Genomic DNA, 16,200 nt, shown 5'->3' with positions numbered 1-16,200 from the left:
AGAGTGATGTGGGATTGCCAGCACCCACCAGAAGTTAGAAAAGGCAAAGAAGGATTCTTCTCTAGAGACTTCATAGGGAGTGTGGCCTGCCAACACTTTGATTTCAGACTTCTAGCCTCCAGAACCATAAGAAAATTAATTCTTCTTGCTTTAAGACATAAAGTGTGTGGTAATTTGTTATGGCAGCCCTAGGAAACCAACACAGCACAAATGTTTAGTTCTTGTTTATGGAGAACCAATTCATAAATGCCTGGGCCCCCCCTGCCTTGGGAGAGAAGCGAGAAGCAAGACTCCATATGAACAACATGCTAAATGCCCAAAGTTACAGCAGACTTTGAAGTACCACCATCCACCTCCCTCTCATTGGGCATTACTCTCTTCTCAGACATGGATTTTTCTACTGTATGAAATGTATCATCTCTGTCTCTTCACATTAAAATGTCATGAAGCCATTATGCTTTTATTCCAAAGTGTGCACTGGCAGCAGCTCCCTGACCCACTGGGCTCTCCTCCTCATGGAGTATCAGTCTTCTCTGGTAACCATGCCTTCAAATCTGTCTGAACAGTCTCTGCTAAATTTCAGATTTAACAGTTTGCTTTTGTCCTTTATCTCCTTCAGACCTTACCTGGACTCCCTATAGCAACATAAATCAAATTTCACATCCTTTTGTTTCCAGCCCACCCCCATAATCCCATTTCTAGTGGTAAACTATCCCTTTTTATCAATTTGGTCCTCTTCTTTTTATTTCTGTATTTATGGAACATGAATTAAGTAGAGATCAATGTGCCAGCCACTATAAAGGGAACAAAGGACACACAAAGCACAAAGATGAATGGAACTCAGACCTTGCACATGAGTGAAATAGACATATCTAGAAGACTCTAGAAGTCTACTAAGGGGAATGGGTAGATGGTGGTGCTAGTCCAGGAGATAAGGAGGGAAAAGAGGCGAAGGTAGAAGTGAGAAGTAACCCATCTTTAGTTTAAGGTACCTGTGAAACAAACAAGTGGTGATGTCTGATAAGCACTCAGCTCTATGGAGAGGAGGCTCAAGAAAAAGATCAGGCTCAGATATAAATTGGAACTGATTAGTTTAGAGACGGTGGTTGAGTCCTCATAGACAGAAATAGATGAGCTACCCCAAAGAGCACCTAGTGGGGTAAGAAAAAGTGCAGGAACCAAAGGTAGAACAATGGAGAATATTCTTTTTTTTTTTTTTTTTTTTCGCTTTTTAAGGCCACACTCATGGCATATGGAAGTTCACAGGCTAGGGGTCAAATCAGAGCTACAGCTGTCGGCCTACACCACAGCCACAGCAATGAGGGATCCAAGCAGTGTCTGGGACTTACACCACAGCTCAGAGCAACACCAGATTCTTAACCCACTGAGCCAGGCCAGGGATCGAACCCACACTTCATAGATCCTAGTTGGGTTCGTTAACCACTGCGCCACGACGGGAACTCCCGATTCTTAATATATGGAATTTCAGGGTTCCTGTCGTGGCTCAGTGGAAACGAATCTGACTAGCATCCATGAAGACGCAGGTTCCATCCCTAGCCTTGATTAGTGGGTTAAGGATCTAGTGTTGCCCTGAGCTGTGGTGTAGGTCGCAGATGTAGCTTGGATCTGGTGTTGCTGTGGCTGTGGTGTAAGCCAGTGGCTACAGCTCCAATTCAACCCCCAGCCTGGAAACCTTCATATGTGCCGCCAGTGCAGCCCTGAAATGACAAAAACAAAATGTGGAATTTCAGAGCAAGAGAAACCACTGTAAAGAGTGTTCAGAATAAGAGAACTTCAAGACAGAGGAGTGGTGAAAAAATTAAGAACAGAGAGTTCAAAGTGGAAGAAATGCCACAGTTAATGTGAAATGCTGAGAAGATAAGAAATAAGTGAATTCAATTTGGCAACAGGGAAGACAAGTGAGGGGTAAGGGTGTGAGCCCAATATAGACATCTTAAGGGGAATGGGGGGTGCAATTATAGTTTATTTTCTAAAACCAATGTCATAATACACACAGTTGAAAAGTCAAATTGATCTATGAGACCTAGAATGGACAAGGGTAGTCCCTTCCCCATCTTACCACTAAGTCCTGCTCCTCAGACTGCATCTGCTTTCATCTCTTACAGCTGTTTCCATGGGGCTTTACTTACACTTTTAAAAATAACTTGATATAGCTATTTCTTTTTGATATTTCACTTTAATAATATTAAGGTCATATTAAGGAAGATAAGGATTTGGCTCTCACGCATCCTCAAGTACCTTCATTACACAGAATTCTCCTCTCCAAACTCCAATCCTTCCAATATGCTTCAAATCTATTGGTTAGATCAGAATTTGGTGTTTACATTATTGCAACTATGTAAATATTATCCATATCTAAGCCTTGTAATATGCTATAATTTTTTTTTTTTTTTGTCTTTTAGGGCCGCACCCACGGCATATGGAGGTTCCCAGGCTAGGGGTCCAATCAGAACTGCAGCCGCTGGCCTACACCAGAGCTACAGCAACTTGGGATCCAAGCTGCATCTGCAACCTACACCACAGCTCATGGCAACACCAGATCCTTAACCCACTGAGCAAGGCTAGGGATCGAACCTATATCCTCATAGATTCTAGTCAGGTTCGATAACTGCTGAGCCACATCGGGAACACCAAATTCCTTGTACACCATTTTGTTTACCTGGGACTAATGATAAATGATAACATTGTTTTCTGCCTTAGCTTAGTTGTCTATGTACCTATCACTAATTCTTCCACTTTTGCAGCCAAAGTAATCTCCTCTCAACACTGGAACATAACAAAACAAACACACCTGGTACTCCACTGCACCATTTTCCCCCATAAAGCCATGTTCTTTGAGCTCTCCACCCCTCCACTTCTTAACTCTGAATCGCCACCTGCAATCGCCTTTCAACATTCCAGGGAATTTCTTTAACTACCTCCTGTGTTGAATCCTCTATCTATGTCTTCTTACTTAGCTTACTCTCTTTTTGGTAGACTTCCAATAGCCTCCCAAGAAAGGATGCATGGGAGGTAACTTTTTTTTATACTTAGCATGCCCAAAAATGTCCTTTTTCTCACTTTGAATAATGATTCAGCAGGGTTTAAATTGGAAATAATTTTCCTCATGATTTTGATGACACTGTTCACTGCTGTTTAGACTGAGAAATCTAATACCATCCCGTTTGTCAATGTTTTAATTTGTGGTCTGTTAGATTCTACAAGTTTTTAGGATCTTAAATTTGTCCCATATTTTGAGAAATTCCATAATGATACAGGTCTCATCCCTTGTGCTAGGGATGAAGTGCTAGCCCTTTTCATCTGTGGATTCTTGTCTTTCAGTTCTGAGGCATTTTCTTGAAAAACCTTTATTCAAAGTTCAACCTGTATTTAGCATCAGAGCAGCCACACTTGGGACAAGCCCTGTGACTGTCATAACTGGCAGAAGAATCATCAATCAGAATTCACCCCTAACTGACCATCAAAGAATCCACACTGGGGAGATGTATATCATTTTCAAGTTGTTTGATTATCTCCAGATATTTTGGCAAAATGATTTATGCTAAGTATCTCAGGCAGACTTTACCTCAAAAACACGTGCTGAGTGGGCAATTAAAAACACCTCTATCCATATTGTGCAATCATTAAACTGTTTTAATTGGTACAAATTCACTATTAAATACCAAAGAAGGGTGGGGTTTTGGGCTTTTTTTTTTTTTTTTTTTTAGGGCCATACCCAAGGCATATGGAAGTCCCCAGGCTAGGGGGTGAATAAGAGCTGCAGCTGCTGGCTTACACCACAGTCACAGCAACGCAGGATCAAGCCACATCTTCGACCTACACCACAGTTCATGGCAACGCCAGATCCTTAACCCACTGAGCGAGGCCAGAGATGGAACCTGCATTCTCCTGGATCCTAGTCATGTTCGTAAACTGCTAAGCCATGAAGGGAACTCCAAAAAGGTATTTTAAAGATGGGGGGAGAAACCTCATGTACACACTACTCAGTACTGTTACTAATGCTGTGACCTGTCTGATATTTAGAACATGTCTCTGGCATGTTTAAATTTGGCTCTCCATTACGTTATTCTGGAAAACAGATATTACCTTGTTTTTTTTGATAATAGGCATCATGAACCAGCTCCTAGATTCAATCAGAGGCTTGCCTTCCAAACATAACCATCACCCAGGAATGTGTTTGAAATGCAGAAACTCTGACCCCACCTCAAATTTACTGAATCAGAATCTGCATTTCAACAAGATCCTCAAGTGATCTGTATGTACACCCAAGTTTGAGAAGCAATGATTTTGGACATCTTTGAGAATCAGATAGAAGATGAAGACCAGACATCTAAAATTCTACTACCTGTAGAAGCTAGGCTAGTGACAGAAATGGCAAGGGGCAGGTGGGGAGACTGACCAACTGGGGAATGCATGATCTTTCCAAAGCGGGTAGCAGATAACATTTGCCCTGGGATAATGTAGGATCAGAGCTCCTAGATTTTTCAGTTTTCCAAAACAAGTGAGTTGTGTGGTTTTTTTTAATGTAATGAAACAAAATTTACATGTTGGGAACCAATTCAATTTTTAAACAATGAGCCAGTTAAACACATCTTCAGGCTAGTCTTTGTCAAGGCTGGTAGCCTGTGTCTTGTTAGATCTTGTCCCCAGAATAGTGAACATATGCATCTAGAAACACATATTTGGGGGGAGGGCGTTATACAAAGGTGTCCTTTAGAGTTTTATACAATTGTGCAAGTGTTCTACATTTGTGCTGTCCAATATGGTAGCCACTAGCCACATGAGGCCATAAGCACTTGAAACAAGCAAATGTGACTGAGGAATTGAATTTTTAACTTTACTTAATTTCAATTAGTTTAAACTTAACCAGCCGTATATATTTAGTGGTTACTACTACACTGGGCACACAGGTAGAAAGTCCACAGACTATGGGTTAAAACTCTCCTCTCACATGCTTGTTTTTTCAAAACTTTCCATTTGAGGCAGTTCCTTACCTACCATATGGAGATTCTCAACCTTGGCTGTTGTGGAAACTTTAAAAAAAAAAAAAAAAGTGGCCCCCAAAGATATCAGATCCTAATCCCTGGAACCTATAAATGTTACCTTATTTGGGAAAGGCATCTTTGAAGCAATTGGGGGAGATTAAGAATTTTGAGAAAGGGAGATTATCCTTGGTTTTCTGGGTAGGTAGACCCTAAATGTAATCATATGTAACCTTACAAGAGGGAGGAATGGGGAGACTTGAAGATACTGGCCTTGAAGATTTAAGTGATAAGCCACAAGCCAAGGAATGTTGGTAGCTACCAGAAGCAGGAAGAGGAAAGAAATGGCTGTTCCCCTAGAGCATCCAGAGGCAGTGCTGCCCTGTTGAAATTTTTATTTTAGTTCAAGTGAAATTGATTTATTCCCCCCACAGCCTCCAGAACTGTGGGGGAATAAATTTCTGTTGTTTAAGGCACCATTTGTTACTGAAGCCCTAGCAAACTAATATAGCTGCCCACTGGAATCACCTGTGAAGCTTTACCACCACCATCTTCTTATTTAGTCTTCATCCAGTGAGATGACTACTATGATCCCCGTTTCATAAATGAGGAAACAAGGAGTAGAGAATTTTAGGAACTTGCCCACAGCTAGCTTGTGCCAGGGTCAGGGTGTGAACCTAGGTTCACCTGCTGACTTCCAGACCACATTGGGTGCAGTAGAATGAAGAAGAGGGAAATGTTCAAGATGAAGTCCAAGACTTTTATCAGAAACATGGAGTCAACAGCAGTTTTCACTATTAAAGCAAGTAACTGGGGAGGGCGGGGAGGGCAATTGACGGTGTAAGGGGAGAAGATGAACTCAGTTGCGGATGCTTCTTTAGTTGTTTTCCTGACATGGTACTTCATTCATGTCTTCCACAAAGGGGCACATGGCTTCCCCATTTAAACTCACATAGCCATTCAATGCATATCCACAGCTGGATTTCCTAAACACACTCTAATCCACCACTCTCTGGAAACCGTAGTTCCATTGTAGGCAAATTGCCTTTTATTTCCAAATCTAAATTTCTTGACTTTCTATTACAGAAACATGGCAGCTTGTCTCTAACTCACCTGTTTCACACATCCTGGGCAAGGGGAAAAAATGCTTATGTGCATAGATGGAAACAGAGTCACACCACAAAAAGCTTCTAACCAGGCAGAAAGCAAATATGTTGGGATAAAAGAATGTCCTGGGAGTTCCCATCATGGCACAGCAGAAACAAATCCGACTAGGATCCATGAGGTTGCAGGTTCGATCCCTGACCTCGCTCAGCGGGTTCAGGAATGGTGTTGCCGTGAGTTGTGGTGTAGGTCACAGATGCAGTTCGGATCTGGCATTGCTGAGGCTCTGGTATAGGCCAGCAGCCACAGCTATGATTTGACCCCTAGCCTGGGAACCTCCATATGCTGTGGGTGCAGCCCTAAAAAGACTAAATAAATAAATAAATAAAAGAATGTCCTGATGAAGGCAAATAGAAGGCTGAGGAGTGTCTCTATAATTTAAAAAGTGATTGCCCTTTTCTTCACTGTGTTTATAAGTAACTTATGAAATTTATAGGGAGTTTAATATACAGGGGAAGCAGTCAGACATACAGCACATTTATTTTCACAGTCTCACAAATGTCCAACTATGTACTGTATGATTGTATGGTACTGATTCCGGCATTTCATTCAGCTTCATATTCAGGCTACCAAAACTCCCTTCAAACGTCCACATAAGCCATTGTCAAACCCACCCATACTGGACAATGGGGCCCTACTGTATAGCACAGAGAAATATGATTGGGTCACATTGCTGATCAACAGAACTTGAAGAAACACTGTAAATCAACTGCATTTTAATAATTTTCTTTTGGTCTTTTTAGGGCCACACCCATGGCATACGGAGGTTCCTAGGCCAGGGATCGAATCGTAGCTATAGCCAGCCGCTGGCCTATGCCACAGCCACAGCAACACAGGATCCAAGCCAAGTCTGCAACCTACACCACAGCTCATGGCAATGCTGGATCTTTAACCCACTGAGCAAGGCCAGGGATCGAACCTGCATTCCCATGGATGCTAGTCAGATTCATTTCTGCTGAGCCACGATGGGAACTCCAATAATAATAATTTAAAAAAAATTTTAATGGCACATTATCCATCCAAATGTCAGCCTTCCATCCAACAAACACGGGTTCCTGAATGCTTCCTGAAACCTGCTTCCATCCTTGCCCCTATGCACTAGTTCAGACCTCCATCAGGTTCAGCCTGGATCTTGCAATAGTTTCAGAGCTGGTCACCCTATCTTGAGTTTAGTCTCCCCTCAAATCATCCTAAATTGCCATGGGAGAGTTCTATCTGAATTGCAGATAGTTTGTGTTCCTCGCTCAAGATCCTACTCAAAATTTTAATCCAGAGACTTTTACTTGGCCTGCCAAATCTTTAAAAACTAGACCATTACTTACTTATTCATTTTCATCCTAAGTCACTCATCATCAGCCTGACATCCTTCAATTCAAAAAATCTAAATATTACATTCTGGTCCCTCAGTCTGAAATGTACCAACACTCAGCTCTCCCCAACAGCTCCAATTCTTATCTATCCACCCCTCTCCCCTACACCTTCCTTTCTTTAATTAAGATGCTTTTGTAGCATCCTGTCAATAGTTTCTTCAGAACAGATGCCACTTTGTTTAAAATAGTCAGTTTATATGCTCTTCTCCTTAATTAGTCTATCAGTTCCTAAAGAGCAAGAATCTGCATCTCATATTTGAATTCCCAGTGTTTACCAGGCATCTGGTATACAGTGGAAGCTTGCTCTACTGGGAGTTTGTTCCTGCTAATTTCTTTCCACTTTACCCTCAGACATTAAAAAAATAAAAAAGAAACAAAAGACCCGCCCTTTACTAAGTTTACTGTGAACTATTACAAGGAGTCTTTTACATTTGCTTTTTTTTTTGTCTTTTTTGTCTTTTTGTCTGTTGTTGTTGTTGCTATTTCTTGGGCCGCTCCCGCGGCATATGGAGGTTCCCAGGCTAGGGGTTGAATCGGAGCTGTAGCCACCGGCCTACGCCAGAGCCACAGCAACGCGGGATCCGAGCCGCGTCTGCAACCTACACCACAGCTCAGGGCAACGCCGGATCGTTAACCCACTGAGCAAGGGCAGGGACCGAACCCGTAACCTCATGGTTCCTAGTCGGATTCGTGAACCACTGCGCCACGACGGGAACTCCTGCTTTTTTTTTTTTTATCTTTAGTTTCTTGGATCAGCTATGTGGTAGAATCCTAACTGATGAATACATCCCTGACTTCTTGCCAAATCATTTGGCTTTTCACAGTTCCTTATTCTCATTGCAGCTTTTGACTGCTGTCTATTTTTCCTTAAGCTACCTTTGACTTCACACCATTGCCAAAAATTTCTTGCCCTTGAGGAATTGTTTTAGATTCCACGTTGCCTTGATTCATTTGGCTGACCCATCATCACTATAAAAATATTCCCTTGTACACGTTTGGATTGTCTTGTTATTTGTTACCTCAGCAAAAAGAAAAAAAAATCTTAGCCCATGAAATATGGGCAAGAATTTCAAAAAAAACTATTCAAATTTAGTGTCATTGTGGGTTAATTAAGATGCAAATTTCTCCAGGTCTGGTATAGACTGAGTAAGCCAGCTTTTTCTCTCACTGTCTCAGACTCCAGTGGGAACATATCTTTGTTTTGCTCATATCAAAAGGGTTTTTTTTTTTCTTGTTACTGTTGTTTATTAATTTTCAAACATCATTGTCTTCTCCCTAATTCCCCACTTCTCTGTACAAGAATATTTCTAAGAGTTCCTAGGGAAAATGGGTGGAGGATGAGATCAATATGTGGGGCTGTGGCCTGGTAGCTCATTTAGCCTGAAATTTATTTTTAAATTGACTTAAGATTATCTGAGGAAATATACATGTATGCATTGGTGCCAAAATATGTGCATGCTCGAGTTCTCACCTTTTCAAGGGCCATTATGTTCTCTTGTGAAAGCAAGGGGTGGGGTTGGGGGGTCAACCCCATTCCTTCCATCACTACTTGGAGCATAGCCAACCTCAGAAGCGCCGACGGTATTACAAGAATGTTGCGCGCAGTGGTAGAAAGCACAGGAGTCTCCCCGTGACCCTGGGCAAGTCACCAAAACTTTGGGTTTATTCCCTGTAAAATGGGAACAACCGTACTGGGTTATTGAAAGAGCAAATGAAATAATGTAAGTACAAGTACTCTGAGAAATAATAATGGTTTCTCTGAACATGAAGCCCAAGCAGCTGGATATACGCACTCAAGGAGTTTTGGGCTCCCCTCGTACTGCACCGCCCCCACCCGCGTCAGGCTGCGGTGGTGGCTCGTCTCCATGGCAACTGCTCCGGCATCCCGGGCCCCGCCCCCTCTCTGCCTAGAGGACCGGAAGCAGCTTGCCGACTGGCGCTTCCCGGGCTTCTCCCCAAAAACGCTGGGCCGTCCTTTCCAGGCCTTAGGTGAGAGTTGAGGTCTCTTCGCGCTGCTAGGCCTCAGGGAAGCGATCCTTACCCGGCGGGTCGGGAAGGGGTGGCACCACCTCACTGCAGCCCCCTCCCCGCAAAGCTCCCACCGCGTACCGGCGCACCGTTCTTCATACACCTCCCCGCGCCACACTCTCAGGCTACGCCTTCCTTGTGCCCCACCGCGCTTTCTCGCTGCCCTCACCTCATCCCCGCAGCTTCTCACCTGTCACTGAGCGTCGGCGCACCGCCTCTCTTCTCCCTGGCACCCCGTGGCGGCTGACCTCCGCCCCCCAAGCGGACGGCCTCCCATCACCCCTCGCGCGCTTACCTGCCTCCAGCGCTCGCTCTCTCCTCTCAAGACCCTCGTAGTCTCGCGGAGTCCGGACTCCGTCCGAGAGCGGTGGCGCGTGGTGGGGGAAGGTGACCTGGGACCGTCTGGAGTCGGCTCTGGGAGAGGTATTTCCAGGTAAGAGTCGGACCCCTTAGGAAAGACCCCACGGAACTGGGGCCCTGGGCGAAGCCTCCGCTCCAGGGACCAGGTTCGTTACGGACCCTCGCGCGGCGTTGGGGGTTTAGTCTCTTACGTGGAGCTGAGAGCAGTTGTGGACCCCGCACAGATTCGGCCGCTGGTACCAAAAAGGCAGAGTGCTCCCCGTGACCGTTCCTGCGGCTTCCCAGAGGATGCTTTAGCATAGGGGCCCTCTGTGCAACTCCCCTAGACGGCTCCAGACACGTGGCGGCCTCAAACCCCTCCTGCCGCTCCAGTCTTGACCCCAGATTCTGTTCCAGCCTGGGATCATCTGGGTCTGTTGCTTCTCCTCTCCGCTGGGACCCCAGCCACTGGCTCTGAACCACGCAGCACTGTAGAAAGTGTGGATGGACTGGACTCAGACCCCAGCCCTGGCACTCTGCCCTTGGTCTCCTTACATGATCATACCCAAGCTCGCCCTGGTGGGTTTCCTCATCTCCAACATGAGGATGAAAATAACCTTCCAGAGCTTTTGTGAGGACTTAAATGAGTTTATATTAAGATGCTTAGAAGGGTGCTTGGTACATAGCAAATTCTCTGTGACAGCTGTTACCCTTTGCAGTGGAGCCTATAGCTATATAAAGTTGTGTCACTTATTTGGTATCCTTCTTGTCTCTCCCCAGCTAGAGTACAAGCTTTGTGCAGCCGCAGACTTTGTTCAGATCACCACCATAACTTCACAGCCTAGAAAAGTTCTTGGTGAAGTGGGGGGAAAATGGTAAAGAGGAAACATAGGGAGTTCCTGTTGTGGCTCAGTGGAAACAAACTAGTATCCATGAGTATGTCGTTCCTTCCCTGGCCTCACTCAGTGGTTTAAGGATCCAGCGTTGCAGCAAAGTGCAACATAGGTGGCAATTTCGGCTCCGACCCCTCATTGCTGTGGCTGCTGTTTAGGCCAGCAGCTGCAGCTCCTATTTGCTCCTATTTGCAGCTGGGACTTGCATTTGCCTCGGGTGCAACCCTAAAAGGCGAAAGAAAGGAAGAGAGAGAGAGAGAGAAATAGGGGCATGTATAACATTTTTAATTAATCATCAGTTACTAGTGATACATATACTAAAGTGCTGCAAAGTGTCTTCCAACCCCCTTCCTGCTAACAAGCTAGTGATACTTGGAGATGTCTACATACATCAGTAGGTTGCTGGTGACACTGTGATTTGATCCAGTGTTTCCTATAATTTATTCGATAATTCATAGCAAGATATTTGCTGCTCTTCCTTTGACCCCAATAAATCAAGTCCTTGGACATTTTTGAAGGAAATAATTTGAAGAGAAAAATAGTATATTTTTCTGAAAATGTGCTTCCCAGCATTATTTATAATAGTAAAAATTAGAAATAACTTAAATATTCTGCAATAAAAGATAGTTAAGTAAATAATATGGATGTTACAGATGAGCAGTAGACATGAATATGATTAAATGGAAATATATTAAGATGGAGGAATATGTGGTTACTTTTTTCATTTGAATTGTTCCTCTAACACCAAAGTAATAGTTTTAAATCTTAGTAAACATCGAAAAAAAATCCACACAAAGGTGCTTCTCTTAGGAGACTATCCCTTAGAGTTCTTTGCAGCAGGCTAGAAAAAACTAATGGCTCTTGCACCTGCTCCAGTCATAACTTTCCTCAGGCTTCCCTTATTTCTATTCTTCCGGAGCTCCTTTGTAACGTTGGCTGATTGCTTTTTCTTTTTTTTTGCTTTTTAGTGCCACACCCATGGCATATGGAAGTTTCCAGGCTAGAGTCGAATCAGAGCTACAGCTGCCAGCCTGCACCACAGCTGCAGCAACTCGCGATCCCAGCCATATCTGCAACCTACACCACAGCTCATGGCAATGTTGGATCCTTAACCCACTGAGTGAGGCCAGAGATCAAACCCAAAACCTCATGGATACTAGTTGGGTTCATTAACTGCTGAGCCACAAAAGGAACTCCCCTTGGCTGTTTTCTTTTCTTTTTTCTTTCTTTCTTTTTTTTTTTGCCACAGCACATGGAAGCTCCTGGGCCAGGGATTGAATATGCCACAAAGGAACTCCCCTGGCTGATTTCTTATTGTGATAATATAGTCAGCCTCATGGGCATGATTTTCGGAACAGATTGCGAATTATACATATAAATTAATGCATCTTAGTTCTTTGATTCCCTTAAAAAAAGAAGTATTCATTGAATGCATGGTTTATATTGACTAAGGACAGTACTTTCTGTACAGCCTTATGTTTCTAATCTTGGCCATATTGTTCTAAGAAGCATTTGTCTTTGTCTTGTTTCTGCTTGTTTCTTTAATCATATTTGAGGAGTGTCCATAGGAGAGTTTCACCTCCTTGAAGATTAAAGCTTAGCAGTCCTGAATTATTCCCAGTCCAAATGTCTACAAAATTGAGAGATTCATCAAAACTTCTTCTACAAACTTCAGAAGACCCTGACTGCATTCTGGTCACAAAGATGGAAGAGCGAGGGCAGGCTCATAATATGGTCTCCAGCCGCCACTGGAGCAGCTACTACAGCTCTGAGACCTACCGCCAGCGGTTCAGGCAGTTTGACTACCAGGAGTCACCTGGGCCCCGGGAGGCTCTCAGCCGTCTCCGAGAGCTTTGTTGCCAGTGGCTGAGGCCAGAGGTGCACAGCAAAGAGCAGATCCTGGAGCTGCTGGTGCTGGAGCAGTTCCTGGCCATGTTGCCTGCGGAGCTGCAGACCTGGTTTCAAGAGAACAGACCAGGGAGTGGAGAGGAAGCTGTGGTGATGCTGGAGGAGCTGGAAAAGGAGCATGATGGGGCAGCCAAACAGGTGAGAAGGCAGCTGTGGAGACAAGTGACATGGCTGAGTCAGGAGCTCTGGCGCATCCTTGGGTGTGGACCTTTTAATTGTCCTCCTACTCAGCACAACTGGATGTATAGTGTGGTGAATGTACTCCCAGCTGTGCCAGAAAATGGAATGTGCCTCTGCTTTTTTCCTCCCTCTTCCTGTGTCCCAAGACAGTTTCTTCTCTTATTTTATCCTTAAGTCCCAACCTGATACCCTTCTTTAGCCTCAATTATAACCTAACTGTTTCTAGATCTGTCTTGGACAAAAAGAAGACTTGCTTGCAAAGACGCTACCAGCTTATGAAATCACTCCAGAGACACCACAGAGCCAGCTCAAGCCCATGAAACAGCCGCTGTGGGCCTCGAAGAAGCTTCAGTCCTTGAGACAAAACGGTGAGGGACAGGGTTCAGTTCATGGTGGTGGTTCGAAAGTGGCCTCTCAGCCCATCTCCCCCACACATCTGGCTGCTTTCTACAAGAGGTGTCCAGTCTCCCCTCCCACCTCCTCTTCCCATGGAAACTTCCACCATTATATATCCTGCTAGTGCACATTCTCAGTATTTTGTCCTTATTTCCTTCTCATAGATTCTTATAGTATCTTTCAGATCTTTGAATCCTTGGCATTATCTCATCAAGATTTTGAATCTTTTGGGGAGTTCCCATCATGGCGCGGCAGAAACAAATCCAACTAGGAACCATGAGATTGCGGGTTTGATCCCTGGCCTTGCTCAGTGGGTTAAGGATCTGGCGTTGTTGAGAGCTGTGGTGTAGGTCGCAGACGTGTCTTGGATCTGGCGTTGCTGTGGCTCCTATTAGACCCCTGGCCTGGGAACCTCCATATGTCACAGTTGCAGCACTAAAAGGACAAAAAGACCAAAAAAAAAAAAAAATTGAATCTTTTTTAAGCAACATCACCCTTTTCTTAATGAAATTTTATATGGAGTTGCAATATCTAAAACAGATGAAAACACGCCTACTCTGACTGAAGCAGAAACAAGCAATGTCAGCCCACAAGGCTTTCTACTCAGCCTTGCTCCCACCCTTCTGCCTTCAGGCAGGCCCTGAGGCCCTTTTGAGATACTCCCAAGGTTACAGTCTAAAGACTGTGATTCATTCATCATTATAAATTTGTTTATTTATACTCTTTTCCTAAATTTTGCTTATTACTGTCTACAACCACTTTCATTTGCTCCTCTGCTTCTCCAATAATTCCACATCTTTTAGGTCCTTTTTTTTCTTCCAGACTCTCTTCAGTCTCTGATGTATCTTTTTACCCCCCTATTCATTATTCTACCCTTTGCACAGAGCTTTCCATCTTTATAGTTGACTGCCTCATCAGTATATAATCCTTTTCTTTTGCCTTATGATCTTCTCAATGTTTTCTGCCTTATCCTCTCCATCCTCCACAGTGTGATACTATATTACAACCATGCTAGCTAAAAATTAATCTATTTGTATTTTATTTGGATCACCCTATTTTCTCCTTACTTCTGAACAGAGAACTGGTTACATTTGCTTTTCTGTGTATTGTTTCAGATAAAGACAGCAAAACTGTAAATGTGAAATCAAGGCAAAAGACTTCTTCAGGCACAGAACTATATTACAGAGTTTCTAACTCTCCTCAAATGAATGCTTCCCAGAGTTTCACATTTAGAGGAACCTGTGAACAAGATAGAAACTTTGAAAGAAGACAGGGAAACCATCCTCGAAAAAAACAGCACAAGTGTGGTGAATGTGGCAAAGTATTTAGTCAGAGTTCAGCTCTCAATCTACATCAGAGAATCCACAGTGGAGAGAAACCTTATACATGTGATGTGTGTGCAAAGGCTTTCAGCCGAAGTGCAATCTTGATTCAGCATCGAAGAATCCACACTGGGGAAAAACCCTTCAAATGTCATGAATGTGGTAAAGCCTTCAGTCAGAGCTCGAATCTTTTAAGACATAGAAAAAAACATGCTGGAGAAAAAGTCCCATCAGTGTTGTGAAGGAATCAAAGCATTTACTGAGAACTTTTTCAGTGGGGGAGGAGAAGACACAAGGCACCAATACCCCTTTAGTATAAATCAGTAGTTTCAATGGGCACCAGTTTCCCTGCAAAGGTTATAAAAGAAACAGTAGAAAATGTGAATATTTTCAGTCAGTGTTGTTTGCTTTTCTGGTTTTCAATACAGTGTCAATTCACATGTTTGAGATTCTAAAGCTTAAATCAGATATCCATCTCTAGTGTAGCACTTGAAAAGATACTCTCAGGAGTTCCCGTTGGGGCTCAGTGGGTTAAGAACCTGACATAGTGTCCGTGAAGATATGGGTTCATCCCCCGGCCTCACTCAGTGGCTTAAGGATCCAGCGTTGCCTCAAGCTGTGGTGTAAGCCTTAGATGCAGCCTGGATCCAGTATGCTGTGACTGTGGCCTAGGCTGGCAGCTGCATCTCCAATTTGATCACTAGCCCAGGAACTTCCATATGCTGCAAGTGCAGCAGTTAAAAAAAAAAGAAAGAGGAGTTCCCGTCGTGGCGCAGTGGTTAACGAATCCGACTAGGAACCATGAGGTTGCGGGTTCGGTCCCTGCCCTTGCTCAGTGGGTTAACGATCCGGCGTTGCCGTGAGCTGTGGTGTAGGTTGCAGACGCGGCTCGGATCCCGCATTGCTGTGGCTCTGGCATAGACTGGTGGCTACGGCTCCAATTAGACCCCTAGCCTGGGAATCTCCATATGCCGTGGAAGTGGCCCAAGAAATAGCAAAAAAAAAAAAAAAAAGAGAGAGAGATACTCAGACACTTCTGCTGTTTCCATTATTAACACAAATAATGAACTAGTATGTTTCCTTTTAGACAAGTACATTTTCCTTGTCTAGAAGGAATATGTGAGCTACTCAGTACATAAATGGATAGTCTTCATTTCATTAGTGGAGCATTGGAGTTCTTAAACCAAAGATTAAATCAGTTTTTTGCTTGTTTGTTTTTTGGCTCCTTGAGACATATGGAGTTCCTAGTCAGGGATCAGATCCAAGCCACAGTTGCAACCTAAGCCACAGCTGTAGCAATACCAGATGCTTAACCCAGTGTGCTAGGCCAGGAATTGAACCTGTATCCCATCACTTCCACGACACCATCAATCCTGTTGCACCACAACGGGAACTCCTAAATCAGTTTTTTTTTTTCAATTTCCTATTTTTTCTGTTAGCAAATTAAAAATATGAGAATTAGGTTGGGGAGACCCAGAAGACTATGTCCTCATGACCTAGGCTGAAATATCCAAGGTCATTGTTAGGAAGCAGATGAGTAAAGGGACTTTATTCATCTCTTATGAAAACTCACCGGAACCTACATACTGTTTTATTT

General features: G+C 43.7%; 1 protein-coding gene across 3 annotated transcripts; it reads left to right on the top strand.

Moving 5' to 3' along the window:
• The first annotated feature begins 9,434 nt into the window (after positions 1-9,434).
• Positions 9,435-15,153, top strand: ZNF396 (zinc finger protein 396). 3 transcript variants are annotated; one of them, XM_047794129.1, is made up of 5 exons: positions 9,450-9,526; positions 9,892-9,998; positions 12,354-12,843; positions 13,112-13,253; positions 14,397-15,153. In XM_047794129.1, exons 3-5 carry the CDS (start codon positions 12,424-12,426, stop codon positions 14,843-14,845), a joined length of 1,011 nt encoding a protein of 336 aa, XP_047650085.1. In that variant the 5' UTR covers positions 9,450-9,526; positions 9,892-9,998; positions 12,354-12,423; the 3' UTR covers positions 14,846-15,153. The 3 variants fall into 3 exon arrangements, with proteins under 3 accessions (XP_047650086.1, XP_047650085.1, XP_047650084.1); XM_047794128.1 differs by having other exon boundaries at positions 9,748-9,998; XM_047794130.1 differs by having other exon boundaries at positions 9,435-9,998; positions 12,357-12,843.
• Positions 15,154-16,200: the final 1,047 nt, after the last annotated feature.

This window comes from Phacochoerus africanus, chromosome 8 (genome assembly GCF_016906955.1).
Source record: "Phacochoerus africanus isolate WHEZ1 chromosome 8, ROS_Pafr_v1, whole genome shotgun sequence".
NCBI classification, from domain to species: domain Eukaryota; kingdom Metazoa; phylum Chordata; class Mammalia; order Artiodactyla; family Suidae; genus Phacochoerus; species Phacochoerus africanus.
The sequence above is the reverse complement of the archived record's forward strand: the minus strand, read 5'-3'. Positions and strand labels throughout refer to the sequence as shown.